Genomic DNA, 14,884 nt, shown 5'->3' with positions numbered 1-14,884 from the left:
TTTTCAGGGAGCAAGTCCATGATTTTGAGAAAATGCTGGTTGGCTTCCTTGAGTATAGTGTCTTCCAGGGTGTCGATGATGACACGAGATTCAGGTGGACCATTGGCAGTTGGTTGAGAATGATTGACAGTAGACATAATGGAATGTGTACAGTGGTTAGGCCAACCGGAGAGTGTAGTGTGATAAGTGGTAAGATGGAAAGGTGCCAGAAGGCCAAAAAACTCTGTCCTAGGAGACGTAGTCTGCCTCGGACAGAGGGGGAAATTGGTTGGCCGGTGAACTTAGAGAGACTTACCGGTTAAAGGCGGCGACCTAGTAACAGCTGATGGCTGTAACAGCTTGGCTGATGTTGAGGATTATACACTAAAAACTTGCCCGACGCTGTGTGTTGACTGTCCACAGAGCTTGCCTGACGCTACCTTCTTGGTGTTTCAGATGAGCTGCCCGACGCTATATGTGACTGTCCAACAGTTGCTGGCACACACCAGTGGAACCTGTGTAGCCTGCCTATATGGTCGGTGGCTGGTGTGGAGTTGGCCAAGCAAGCTTGGCCAGTGGTAACCCTGGCTAGCTGGGGACCAGTCTGCTGCTATAGCGGGTCCCTCCTAAACCAAAAGTAGAAAAGTCTGCACTCACCAATATGGCTACTGTTCCTGTTGTCTCTGGCCCTGTAGTTGGGGATGGCAAGATGGCTGGCTCCCAAAATGCTGAACTTTAGAAATTAAAGTTAGCAGAAAAGTTAGGCTTAGCAAACCTAAGCCTAACACCCTAGATAAGCCTAACTAAGGCCTAACCTCCTATACTACAGTATGGGAGGTAGACCGCTAACCCTAAAACTAGGCCTAGGCAAAAAACTTTGAAAAATTTTAAGTCCAGAGCACGCTTACATACGTCTTGACTGCTCGAAAGCTAAACTCCCTCTCACCAATATTTTATTATAACCGCATTATGCATCTTATTACAAATTTCTATACTACACGTGAAAAAAAATAATAAGATTGCTATTGTATATTCGAATATCAGTGGCGGAGTGAAAACGCTGTATTGTCAGCATCCAAAAAGCCAGATTCTCACATGCAGTTTACAGAGCACCAACCTCACCTGGTTTAGCCAGTGGAAGCCTACGACCTTGAATGGCTGCTACATCCGCACACCTGTAACAAGTCCAATTCTATCCGGGTCCGGTTTTAAGCTGTTAGCCACCCGCCCGCTAGATACTTGGCCACCCTCACCCAATTACGCAAACCGCAAGTAGATTTATAACTTACAGGTAAATTCTTATCAGTTGGGTTATGTTTTTATGATAGTTTTCTGTATAGTTGACAGGAGTTTAAAAAAATTTGTTAAAATATTTGATATATTTATTCCGCTCTCCAATTTTATATTACTCACGGATTTCAATGTTAAACCGGTGATATTACGATTTCGTATGTCCCATCTTTAAGAAACGTGTACAATTCTTGTATAATGTTAAAAAATTAACTATTACTTTGACAGTGTCATTTACAACTAAATTTAATGAATGAGAGAGACGCACGAGGTACAGAAAAAGCTCTAGAATTTATTTTCCTTAAATTTATGATTTATGTATCTATTTGTCATAAAAATTTGTCTTTCCACTTTTTCCCGAGACTACAAATATTCGAGTACAAAGTAACCGGTTGACTTATTTCTACTTAAGAAGTAGTTAAATAATTAAGCGATTAGGGAATTGGGGACATAAACAAAACCCAGATAAAAAAGCCAACATTTTACTTAAACAAAAGCTTAACCAAACCAATCTCTAGCCGAGTACAGTGGGACTGATTTCTTCGAAATATTAGATGTAATAAAGACAGACATTTTTCCAGTTCGACGAGTGTGACTGAAAAGTTGTAAATTTTGGAAATTTCCGTGGACGACGACTGGTCCTAAAACGAATTAGTTAGAAAACAAATGATAAACAATCTATTAAGTATAACATATTTAGACTTTTACAGCTATGGTGAGAAACGTTTAAAATTTACAAGAACCCTGTCACGTCTTTTGAGGTATATTAGTGATGCGACAAAAGAGGCATTTGACATTGACTCGTATCGGCACCCCGCATGCATGTACACACCGCACCCCTAGCAGGACCATCTCTGATTCCACTCTAAGAAGCTATTTGACTAAGTGGTTAAGATTTAAAGAGTAAGAATATTTTATGTTATTTTTATGTACGTTTCTTTACAAAGCTATATTTAATTATAATTTTAAACTGGATGATCTTGAACATAGCTGTGTTACTTTTCGCAAGTTGTTTACATGTATCCATCAGGGGTAGGAGACTCTAAAGTGGGGTGAATACTGACCAGCGGTATATTTCTAAATATTTTGCAAATTTATTTTTTTTATTGTGAGGCGCTAACGCCTACAGTCGCCACCAGAGGGCCTCCCGCGGATGACGTGAGCGTTTCGTCAGACCACCGCGCTTATTCGACCTGCCACGAGCCAGTTCAGGTGTGTTCGATAAGAGCTCCGCTACTTACGACTAAACAAAGGATTGTAGTGCCAATGGACCATCGCCCACGTTGGTGCCTACATTTGGTGAACCGAACGTGATAACTCATCGGATTTACAAATTTCAATTGGAGAACAGAAACATTTTACCAGGTACGTGAAAGAATGAGTGAACCCGTGGTCGGCCACATGGCCGTCAAGCCGCCGCCATTTTGGACCGAAAGCCCAGCACTTTGGTTCGCCCAGTTGGAGAGCCAATTCGTCCTCGCGAATATAACCCAAGATGAAACGAAATACAGCCATGTAGTCGCGAGTTTATCTGAACGTATGGCTACCGAAGTTCAAGACATTTTGGCCGCTCCTCCGAATACTGACAAATACAAAACGATTAAACGGGCACTGATCGACCGCTTGTCCCAGTCCGAAGCCCAACGCCTCGAAAAGCTTATACGTACCGAAGAGCTCGGCGACCGCACACCATCGCAATTTCTTCGACGCCTAAGAACTCTCGCAGGTCATACGGTTACCGAGGACCTACTCAGAAGTATTTGGTTGTCCCGTCTTCCCACCGATATACAGAAGATACTAACCGTATCCGAGGGCACACTCGAATCTCTCGCTAAGATCGCCGACCGCCTTAGCGAAATGTACCCCTCGACACCGAATATCTCCGCCACGTCTACGGTCTCTGCCACGGTCGATCCCAGAATCGCCGCGCTCGAAGTGCAAATCTCCGAACTCTCAAAACAAATTTCCGAGATGTCACGACAATATGGCCGTTCTCCACCTCGCCGCCGTTCCTCGAGCCGTGGAAGACTCGGTCGACGCTCCCCACCTAACACCTTCCCGAACAATATCTGCTGGTACCACGCCAAATTTGGCGCGAATGCCCGACGCTGCCGACCACCTTGTTTGATGGGAAACGAGAACGGGAGTCAGTAGAGACGGCGACTGATTCCAAAAATTTAAGCCGTCGCTTATTCATCACAGATAGTATGTCCAAAGTCGCATTCTTAATCAACACCGGCGCCGATGTCTCCGTTTATCCAGCTTCACGCCTTCCAAAGCGCTGTGTAGAAGACTATCAACTCTTCGCAGCAAATGGCACAGCAATCAAGACATACGGCTACGCAACAATCACGCCAGACTTCTCTCTTCGACGAAACTTTACATGCCGATTCATTGTAGCCGACGTCACACAACCATTGATCGATGCCGATTTTTTTATCTCATTATGGACTTCTCCCAGAACTTCGCATCAAACGTCTCATCGACTCAACAACGAAACTGGTCAGCCAAGGACATATCCTCAGCGTCACTGCACCGTCAGTACGAACTATTGCCGGCAACTCTCCTTATCATCGACTACTGAGCGAGTTTCCCGAGATAACACGTCCATCTCCAACCATCGCACCCGTCCGACACTCCACCGTCCATCATATTATCACGACGCCTGGACAACCAGTGCGCTGCAAACCCCGGCGACTTGCGCCGGACAAATACATTCTGGCTAAGCGCGAGTTTGAATTCATGCTCGCTCAAGGGATCTGCCGACCGTCCACCAGCAGTTGGTCATCGCCATTACACCTCGTCCCAAAGAAGAACGACCAGTGGCGACCCTGCGGTGACTACCGTCTACTCAACGCACGAACTGTACCCGACCGTTATCCGGTTCCTCACATAGAGGACTTCGCATCCACTCTTCACGGTTGTGGGTACTTCTCAACCGTCGACCTTGTCCGTGCTTTCCACCACATCCCTATAGCCCCAGAGGATATCCCGAAAACGGCCGTCACCACACCGTTTGGACTATACGAGTTCAACTTCATGTCTTTTGGTTTGTGTAACGCTGCGCAAACATTCCAGCGCTTCATGGACGAAGTTACTCGTGACCTCGAATTTTGTTACGTCTTCATCGACGACATACTTATAGCGTCCCGAAACGAAACCGAACATCTGCAGCACCTACGCAAGTTATTTACCAGACTTCGTGACTATGGTGTTGTAATCAACGCATCAAAATGCGTATTCGGGAAGCAAGAAGTACAATTCCTCGGGTACCTGGTCAACCCAAAAGGAATCCGCCCACTTCCGCAAAAAGTCAAGGCAATTATCGAGTTCGCTAAACCAGCCTTTGTCGCCGACCCTACAACTTCTGCCCCAACCAGCACGGAAGAGAGACCCCCACCACCAACGGACCTCGACGAGACCCAACCACCGGTCACAACCCGCTCTGGACGACCGGTACGCTTCAACCTGAAGTATCGTTGACACTCGCGTGGGAGTACTGAGGCGCTAACGCCTACAGTCGCCACCAGAGGGCCTCCCGCGGATGACGTGAGCGTTTTGTCAGACCACCGCGCTTATTCGACCTGCCACGAGCCAGTTCAGGTGTGTTCGATAAGAGCTCCGCTACTTACGACTAAACAAAGGATTGTAGTGCCAATGGACCATCGCCCACGTTGGTGCCTACAATTGCGATTTCCGAACCCTCGACTTAATTAAACATATATATAAAAAATCTATTAATTCAAAAAATTAAAACACTATTGGATGTCACCTTTGACATTCGAAAATAGCTTTAAATAACTTTACCGAAGTAAAATTCGCGCACTAGAACTTTGATATCAAATTTCATTCATCGTTCTAAACTCCCATAAAAAAAACAATTAGGCATTAATCGCACGTCATTAATTTTAAACATTAATTAAAATCAGTACAAAATTTTTTCGCACGAGTAAAACCTTTTGAAAAAATTTGAGTGATAAACATTTCAAAAATTTTTTTCAAAAAAAAAAATTCCCGCGTTTTTTTTCTATTTCAGCTTTCCGAGCATGAGATGTAAACCTCCGACCATAATTCTTGTCTAACAGCCGATCAATTGCGCATGGGCGAAAGCAGTTCACTTGATAAGCCAGGATGTCCTACCTGTTATCAAAGGCGTTCGGAGTGGACTGATCTGATTTGCCCCGTAATAGGGGTGAGGAAATCGAGTCGGAGGAACTTCTGTGTGCAGTCAAGCGTCCTACAGGTTGACATTACTAGTCGCTCATCAACGCTTGCTTGGCATTCGGCGTTTTTATTTTAAAATCGTAAAATCACGGCCCTGATTATCACAAATTATGATTCTATCTGTTATTTTGATACTTTTCTTTCTTTTTAAAATTTTATTTATTTTATTTGACTGTAATTAGAGACGATACGGCTTTAAAATAAAAGATCAGCTTTCTCTTGCCAACAAATTATCTCAACTTTCACCAATTGTCGTCGGTTCCTTTGTAATCGGATAGGAATTGACCGTATTTCAAATTCCAGTGTTAATTGTTTATTGCTTTTGCGGTAATACTAGTAGACAGGGAGAGTCCCTTAATGAACCGCCAATTGTTTTATGACTGTTTAAACTACTTCTCCCACTTGTTATTCTTAGTAAGTAGAGAAGTCTGTCAAGGTCGGTTAAGGTTTATTACTTTCACAACAGGGTGTCAAGTGAGCCGCCACCCAACACACCATTAACGACAACAACGCGCGAAGTATCACGTTACTCTCTAAACAAAACCTCCCTTCCTTGTTGGAGGTGGGTCAGATGTCAAGGTTACTGTTTAATTTCATTAAACAGAATGTTGTCCACGATATTTAATATATCAGTTTTGTCAGAACTGTTTATTTTTAATACATTTTTTATAATTTATTTCCGCTTGTGTTATAAAATTGTTTTTATCGTGTTCTAAATCGATTTCTTTTAAATTATACTTGTATAAAGTTTATGAATTAAAATTGCAATGAACATACCCTTGTTTGTATAATGATTACATATTTCTTGCGAGTTCAAGTTTGCAAAAAATGTTTTCATATCTCTTCTTCGTCATTATATACATATACAGGTATACCTCGCCTTACGTCGGTAATTGGTTCCAGGAAAACGACGTAAGTCGAAAAACGACGTAAGTCGAATTTACCTGTCTCCGAATCTACTTATCACTAGGAAAGCATTTTAAATAATATATGGTTAATAAAAATCTATTTTAAGCTTACAAACAAATAAATTTTAGTTTTTAATATAGTACAAAAAAAGTAATCTAAATTTACGAATGCGTGTACTGTAAATACAGTACATACTTGTATATATTTTAATATGATTTTATGTGCTTTAAACGTTTATCTAGTGATATTACGACTTCAATATTTGTGGCGGACAGACGTAAAGTCGAATAAAATGACTTAAACTTGATTTTTATTTTTCCATATACTTTTTTAACAAGCGACGTATAATCGGGAACAACGTAACTCGAAACCGACGTAAGTCGAGGTATGCCTGTATTAATAAAATATATTGTCATTTTATAAACAGATCTCATTGTAATCAAATTTTAGTTATTACATTTTTAAATTCACATTATATTTGAGTCAACATTTTACATTTTATACGTATTCAGGTATCACATGATATGTCATTCATTTCAATAAATAATACTTACGTTATAAGTATTTTTATATGTTTTAATTTTCTTTTACATGTTCTTAAATATTATGTAAAGAGAATGGGAACTAATCTACGAATGGCAGCTTTCCTCGAATCACATAGAATTTCTACGGGAAAGCCATCATTGAATGCATGAAGTTGCCTCTAACGTTGTTTATTCGGGAAAGATGCCATTCAGGAACAATGGGCATTCAACAACTGATTTACGTAATATGATTCATTTATCAGAATATTCGAAGTGAAAACCTATAGCAATTGGAAGGAGACCGTGGCCGTAAATAATGACAGATTTTAGTCAATATTATTTATGTCTGTTACCATGAAATTAAATTCAATTGTCCAGGGAATCGAGAGTATATAAAGGCTTTGCTGAAAGTGCTGGATTGATGAGCATGCCTAAAGCACTGAGCAACGACTTGCGTGAGCGCATCATAGCTCACAGAGCGGAAGGCAAAACGATAGCGGATATCACGCAGTGTCTGCGTATATCAACAAGAACGGTATCTAGAATAATCAAAAAACATCAGGACACCGCCTCTGTGTCTGCAGGGCAATCGTCCAGACGCCCGCGATTAACGACTCCCAATCAGGATGAGCAGCTGAGAGCGGCAAGCCGGGCGAACCCTTTCGCTACCACCTCATCGCATAGAATGGCGATGGAACTAAATGTGTCTACAAACACAGTAAAGAGAAGGTATGTAACATTTGTAGTATAATATTGCAAGTTTCCAACGAAATGAGTTTCGATCGCTATGTTTAACCTCCGGACAATTTTTTTAACGTGCTGTTGCGTATACAGAAATGTAGGAAACAGGATAATATATATGTTTTTTATTCATAGGTTGCGAGAGGGCAAACTGTATGGAAGGAAGGCGGCAAAGAAAGAAAATCTTACCCTAGGCAACCAAATAGACAAGTTGGGGTTCGCCTATGCATATCAGGAGTGAGATGCCGACAACTGGAAAAACATCATATTTTCAGATGAAAAGATTTTTTCGTCGGCAAACACCGGGCCTGTGTGGGTGCGTCGCCCACCCTGTACCAGACATCATCGTGAGTACGTGTGGCGCACCCAAAGAAGCGGGTGTTTTACAATTTGTGAGTGTTTTAATGTTGTGTTTTTGTATCATTAAACCTTTGAACATGACAACTTATCTGCTTGTGCATTATATAAATCACAACTTTATTGACTTTTTCTGTTTACAGGTATATGGGGATGGATGTCCTCTGCTGGTCCCGGGGAGTTGGTCCGCATAGATGGTCACCTCACAGCCTTGCAATACATTGAAATCCTCAAGCAGGTATTATTGCCGATGGTGAGGGCCGTCTACGGAGAAGAACGTTTCTTCTTCGTTCATGACTGCTCCCCAGTCCACACAGCTGGCATTGTAGAAACATGGATGCAACAACATCTGCAAGTTGCGAACATGAGATGGCCAGGGAGAGGGGCGGACTCAATCCAATTGAGCACGTTTGGTCCGACATTGACCGCGACCCCGTTAACGTAGCCAATCTCAACGACCTTTGGGACATCGTCTCTGGTCATTGGGAAAGACTGCGTGAAGGCATGCTTTGTCAAAATCTTGTGGCAAGCATGCCCTCGCGTCTTAATGCGGTCGTGGACAAGGTCGGATATTGGACGAGGTTCTAACCTCCTCCCCGCCATTTGCATTTTTTTTTGTTGTTACCGGTATGGTACTGTACTGTATGTTATGTTCTGTTAATGAATCATCCATGTATTGATTAATTGCTATGTTCTGTTAACGAGTCATCGACGTATTGCTTAATTGCTATGTTCTGTTAACGAGTCATCGAAGTAATGATTAATTGCTATGTTCTGTTAATGAGTTGTTTGTAACTTAACTTAATAAATGTATTTACTTATTTCTAATCTGTGTGTTTTGCAAACTAGTCATAACATCGTTGCACAATTAATTGTTATAACAGTTATAACTGTTACTTGACAATAATGTGCATTGCTTGCACATTGATCGCTTAGATATACTTGTTATCTCTGATTCGCGAATCTGATATAGGTGGGTAATGAGTTACGGCCAATACGCTTTATGCAGGGTATGACCAACAAGAATGGCCAATCAAGCAAGTAGAACAAGGTGTGGCTAACACCTTTTAACAAATCATGTTCAAGGAAATTTTCCAATGTTTTATTGGATAATAAAAAACCAATACATTTCGTGTTTTGTCTGTCAACTTGCAAAACGTAATCACTAACCAATAAAGTGGAGAGGTTGCGAAAAGGAGAGGGGAAAGCTGCCATTCGTAGATTAGATCCCATTCTCTTTACATAATAATTAAGAACATGTAAAAGAAAATTAAAACATATAAAAATAGTTATAACGTATATAGTATGGAATGAAACGAATGACATATCATGTGATACCTGAATACTTATAAAATGTAAAAGGTTGACTCAAATATAATGCAAATTTAAAAATGTAATAACAAAAATTATACAAACAACGGAATGTTCATTGCAATTTTAATTCATAAACTTTATATAAGTATAAGTTATAACAAATCGATTTAGAACATGATAAAAACAAATTTATAACCGAGGCAAAAATAAATTATAAAAAATGTATTAAAAATAAACATTTCTGACAAAACTTATTCTTAAATATAAATGACAACATTCTGTTCAATAGAATTAAACCTTGACATCTGACCCGCCTCCGACAAGGAAGGGAGTTTTCGTTTACAGAGTAATGTGATACTTTTCGCGTTGTTGTCGTTAATGGTGGGTGTGGGTGGCGGCTCACTTGACACCCTGTTGTGAAAGTAATAAACTTTAACCGACCTTGACAGACGTGTCTAGTTACTAAGAATAACAAGTGGGGAGAAGTTCTTTAAACGGTAATAAAACGCGGTTCATTAAGGGACTATCCCGCTCTACTAGTATTACCGCAATAGCAATAAACACTTAACACTGGACTTTAAAACACGGTTGATTCCTATCCAATTACAAAGGAACTGACGACAATCGGTGATAGTTGAGATTAATCTGTTGGCAAGAGAAAGCTGATCTATTTATTTTAAAGCCGTATCGTCTATAATTACAGGAAAATAAAGTAATTAAAACATTATAAATAAACAAAAGTATCAAAATAACAGATAAAATAATAATTTCTGATAATCTGTTGCCGCGATTTTACGATTTTAAAATAAAAACGGCAAACGCTAAGCAAACAGTACATCAGTGAAAACTATATCACCTATTAGTTTTTATTTGTTTTAGTAACATCAGAAATGTCGCAAGTTCGAAAAAAATTATCAGGAGCACAAAACTTGAAGCGAAAAAACAAAGAGAAGCTAATAACGAAAAAAAGCGCCCAACAGCTAGCCAAATATCTTAAAATTGAAGAAAAACCATGTTCAAGTCAACCAACAGACGACTGCATAATTACTTCAGAGAATATTCCAGATAATGTGGCGGAGAGTCAGCATATACCCGATGTAGAAACATGTAATGCTACTCCATTGGCTGCAGAAGTAACAGCCATATCAACGACCACAGAAATATCTGTAGATATTGCTCACTGGCTGTCATCTTTGTCATTCAAAACAATAGACCTTATCATATTGCAGGGCCCACATAACGGTAAACTGGCAGATAAAGATTATCCACGGAATAAAAAAGGGCGCCATTTTTCTAATGCACACTTTCGACAAGTCATGTCAAATAGCGAAATTTATGATAGGAAATGATTGATATATTCAAATTCTACACAGAAGATTTATTGTTTTTGCTGCTATATATTTAAGCGGTCTAAACCTTGTAAACTCGGTAACGCCAGCTTTGATAATTGGTCACATGTATCCCTGGTACTAAAAACCCATGAAAGTTCAGACGACCACCAGTCAGCTTTATCAATTTGGCTCGAAACTTCAAAAAGATTAAGGACATGTTCTGGAATTGACAAAGCCCTTCAAATGCAACTGGAGATTGATAAATGTAGATGGTCTTCTGTGCTGGAAAGAATAGTAGCAATCACACTTTTTTTTTGGCGGAACACAATCTATCTTTTCATGGCAGCAGTGACAAATTAAATACACCAAAGAATGGCAACTTTCTAGGTTTAGTCCAATTATTGAAAAAATTTGATCCAGTCATGACAGAGCATTTGCGACGGATAATGCACAAGGAAACCAATCACTACTATTTCAGTAAAAATATACAAAATGAAGCAATACATTTATTAGGAAATGAAATCAGAGAGCAGATCATATCAAAAATTAAAAAAGCTAAATATTTCTCGATTATTTTAGATTGCACACCTGATATAAGTCACACCGAACGAGCGTCACATTTAGGTTTTTTGATGATGATGAATTTTGTGTGTGTGAATGCTTTTTGACTTATAAACCTTTGACAGACTCCAGCGGAAAAGAGTTAACAGGCATATTTTTGGATGAAATTGTCGATAAATACAACATTGATATGAATGATTGTAGAGGACAAGGTTATGACAATGAAGCTAATATGTTGGACAACAAAAAAGAGTTCAGAGTCGCATAACTGAAAAGTTTCCCCGGGCTTTTTTTAATCCTTGTGGCTGCCACAATCTCAACCTTATTGTGGCTGATGCAGTTAAAACTTCAGTCAAATCAGTTTCATTATTCGGTATCCTCCAGCGCTTGTTTGTGTTTTTTTCAAACTCAACAAAGAGATGGGAAGTTATTTCAAAACAAGTGAAGAGCTTAACTTTAAAAAAAGTGTGTGAAACAAGATGGGAAAGTAAAGTCAACAGCTTGCAAGCGATGTGGTATCAGTACGCCGAAGTAAAAAGTACATTGGAAGAAGAATATCGACAGTCAACTGATCCCTTGGCAAGTTCAGAAGCTAAATCGCTTGCAGATAATTTGGAGAAGTTCGAGTTTTTGCTGTCGTTAGTCATTTGGTACGACGTTTTATTCCACGTCAATCTTGTCAGCAAATCCATGCAATCAGAGCGGGTAGACCTGTCAGATGCAACAAAAATGATGCACAAATGTTTGAAATTTTTGAAAGAATATAGAGACAAAGGATTAACAAAGGCTCTCATTGCAGCTAAGGACATAGCTGAAGAAGCTGAAATAAGCCCGGAGTTTGAAACAATCTGCGCACGAAAAAGAAGAAAATGTTCCCATATTAAAATGAAGATGACATGCCAATGGACCCAGGAACGTTATTCAGAACAAATGTTTTCTATCCTATGTTAGACACTGCTATGAACTTGTAAGGAACCAAGTCCGAGCGTTTTTATTTACTTTTATTTTGCTTTTGTTATATTTTTGTTTGGGGCTTATGTTTAGTTAGGACAAAGGTTTCCTCACCCGTCACCTTAGAAAGTTAAAAAAGAGAAGATAAAACCAACTCACTGACGAAAAAGGAAAGCGCCATAGCTAGCATTCGCACTCACGTGCATGCCCGAGCGGCAGATAGTAAGCCCGCACTAAAAGGGGGGAAAAGACCCACAGACTTTAGGAACTTGTTAAACCTTAAAGGAAACATCCCGATTATTGTTCAACAACAAACTGTAAAAGGTTAACAAGTATTGTCGGGAATTAAGCTACCAGATAAGCAAGAAAAAAAGGTAATGTTACGTGTAAGTATGTAAATGAGGGGAGTGTCTCACTTAGAAACTGTGACGTCACCTCAGACTATAAATAGCATAGCTCAAGTGAAGACGGCAGAGGTGAACTCCTGTAAAGAATAAGCATTGGTGTGCTAGTAGCAGTAAACGAGGTGTCCAATAGGAAATAGTCCAAGGCGATTGCAGTATTCGATTTGTGGATCGAGGAATAGGAAAAGTCTTGAGTTGAGAAAAAGGTTCATAGTATACTTGAGGTGACGGTTAGAATTTGTAGTTGTAAGAGATTTTGTACCTAAGTTAAGGATTGACTTTTTGTCGGAATTCCAAGAGGAATAGTTCTAAGTTAGAATAAGATTGAGTTTTGTCGGGTTGACTTTTGGATTTGATTTTATTGAATAAATTTCTTATAAATATTGTACATAGTTATTTCTAAAATCGTTATTAAACATTTTTTTTGATTTATTGACTAACTTGTCCTTAATTTATTTCAATGCATGTGAAAAGTCCAGGCCTGGCAACTAACAAACACGAACCTGTAAAATACCCATTAGGTACTGGCTCTTTCCGGAGCAAAAATCGTTGTAGAGCAATAAATTAAAAATAGTACTTTACAAACTCAATAGAGACACACTTCACACAACTTACTACAATTAATGAGACTTGGTCTTTCCTCTATGATTTGAATAAGTTACTAACTAACTAACTAACTTAGTTTTTTATTGACACAAGAGCCATACAGGCCATACTGCGCCATGACACATGGTACAATTTCAGATATATAATACATAGAAAGACACATATATAAACATAAAAACAAAACATAACAGTTTAACCATTAAACAGCCAATGGTAATATAAATAAATAAATAAACAACAACGAAAAATATATATAATAATTTAAATAGGTAACACGAAGTAAATAAACCTGTACAATAAATAAATAACCAAATTTCTCTACACATATTAATAACTTTCAGAAAGTCCAATATATTGTCCAAATTTAGACTCTGGCCCAAAATCTCTCTAAAGCTTGCATTTCCAAAATGCTGTCTACGACTCTGGTCAAAAGCAACACAGTTGCAAAATATGTGTTTAACACTTACAGTACACTTGCAGTGCTGACATACTGGTTCGTCATCTCTCTTCAAAAGGTATTGATGAGTCAGTCGAGTGTGTCCAATTCTCAACCGAGTAAGGACAACTTCAGATCTCCTATCATACTGCCTATTGTGTGTCCAATTTTCTACTAAAGGTTTGATCTCGTATAGTTTATTGTGAGTTTGTGCATTCCACATATTTTGCCATCTCTCTGCTAGTTGTTTTTTAACGACTAGCTTCAAACCACCTCCTTCAATATGCATTGTATGCTGTGAAGGACTTGCTGACTTAGCAGCGGCATCAGCTTCTTCATTTCCTCTTATTCCTACGTGGCCTGGGACCCAACAAAATTTTATAGAGAAATTCCTTGCAAGAAAATGACAAATTAGTTTCTGAATTTTAATAACTATGGAGTGAGAACTAGGTTCATACGACATCAAAGCCTGAAGTGCACTAACTGAGTCAGTGTAAATCACGCAGCAACGATGACCTTTTCTATTTATGTATTTTAGGGCTAAATAAATAGCCTGCAACTCCGCAGAAAAAATGGAAGAATTTGATGCTATTTGTTCTGCCACAATTTCATTTTGGCAGACAAAGGCTAAGCCAACATAGTTATCCGATTTCGATCCATCAGTAAAATAGGAATTAAATTCCTGTCACAATGTTGAATTTCTGCGAAGCGCTGTCTATAGACGTAGTCTGGCGTTGTTTCTTTCAGAAACTGCTTTAAGCTTAAATCAACATCTATCGCTGGGGTTGACCAAGGTGGTATACTATTAACCTCAACCTGTGAGATGTTGCTTGTGTTAAGGTCAATTGTGCTGCTTACATTCTCCATTCTTATGATGAATGTAGGGACACTACTTCGGTGAGCTTCAAATAACCTTTTCAGCTGAGTATCTGATACTGTACAATCAACTGAAGGTTTAGTATGCAATTTCTGTTTTATATAATAAAAAAGAGACAACTGTTCTCTCCTGAGAGATAGTGGAGGCTCATAAGCATCCACATACAAACTTTGGACAGGAGAAGTTCGAAATGCACCAGTGCACAAACGTAATGCTTGATGGTGGATTGGATCCAGCATCCGAAGAGTAGATTCTCGCGCAGAGCCATAAACAATGCATCCGTAATCCAGCTTTGAGCGGACAAGGGCCCTGTAAATCCTGAGCATAGAAACTTTGTCTGCTCCCCAGGATAAGCAGCACAGTACCTTTAAAAGGTTCAA

At 39.4% G+C, this 14,884-nt stretch overlaps 4 protein-coding genes across 3 annotated transcripts; 3 read left to right on the top strand and 1 right to left on the bottom strand.

Annotated features, from left to right (window-relative positions):
• Nucleotides 1-14,884, bottom strand: part of LOC111622687 — a 200,844-nt gene that overhangs the window by 110,391 nt on the left and 75,569 nt on the right.
• On the top strand, nt 2,450-3,458 carry LOC111622685. Its single transcript, XM_023365110.1, has one exon. It carries the CDS (start codon nt 2,647-2,649, stop codon nt 3,421-3,423), a length of 777 nt encoding a protein of 258 aa, XP_023220878.1. The 5' UTR covers nt 2,450-2,646; the 3' UTR covers nt 3,424-3,458.
• On the top strand, nt 7,354-7,908 carry LOC111622701. Its single transcript, XM_023365122.1, has 2 exons — nt 7,354-7,655; nt 7,803-7,908. The coding sequence occupies exons 1-2, from the start codon at nt 7,354-7,356 to the stop codon at nt 7,906-7,908; spliced, it is 408 nt and encodes a 135-aa protein (XP_023220890.1).
• Nucleotides 11,741-12,181, top strand: LOC111622700. The gene has a single exon (XM_023365121.1). It carries the CDS (start codon nt 11,741-11,743, stop codon nt 12,179-12,181), a length of 441 nt encoding a protein of 146 aa, XP_023220889.1.

The sequence above is a fragment of the Centruroides sculpturatus genome, unplaced genomic scaffold, assembly GCF_000671375.1.
Source record: "Centruroides sculpturatus isolate CEXI.00-Female unplaced genomic scaffold, Cexi_2.0 scaffold168, whole genome shotgun sequence".
NCBI classification, from domain to species: domain Eukaryota; kingdom Metazoa; phylum Arthropoda; class Arachnida; order Scorpiones; family Buthidae; genus Centruroides; species Centruroides sculpturatus.
The sequence above is the reverse complement of the archived record's forward strand: the minus strand, read 5'-3'. Positions and strand labels throughout refer to the sequence as shown.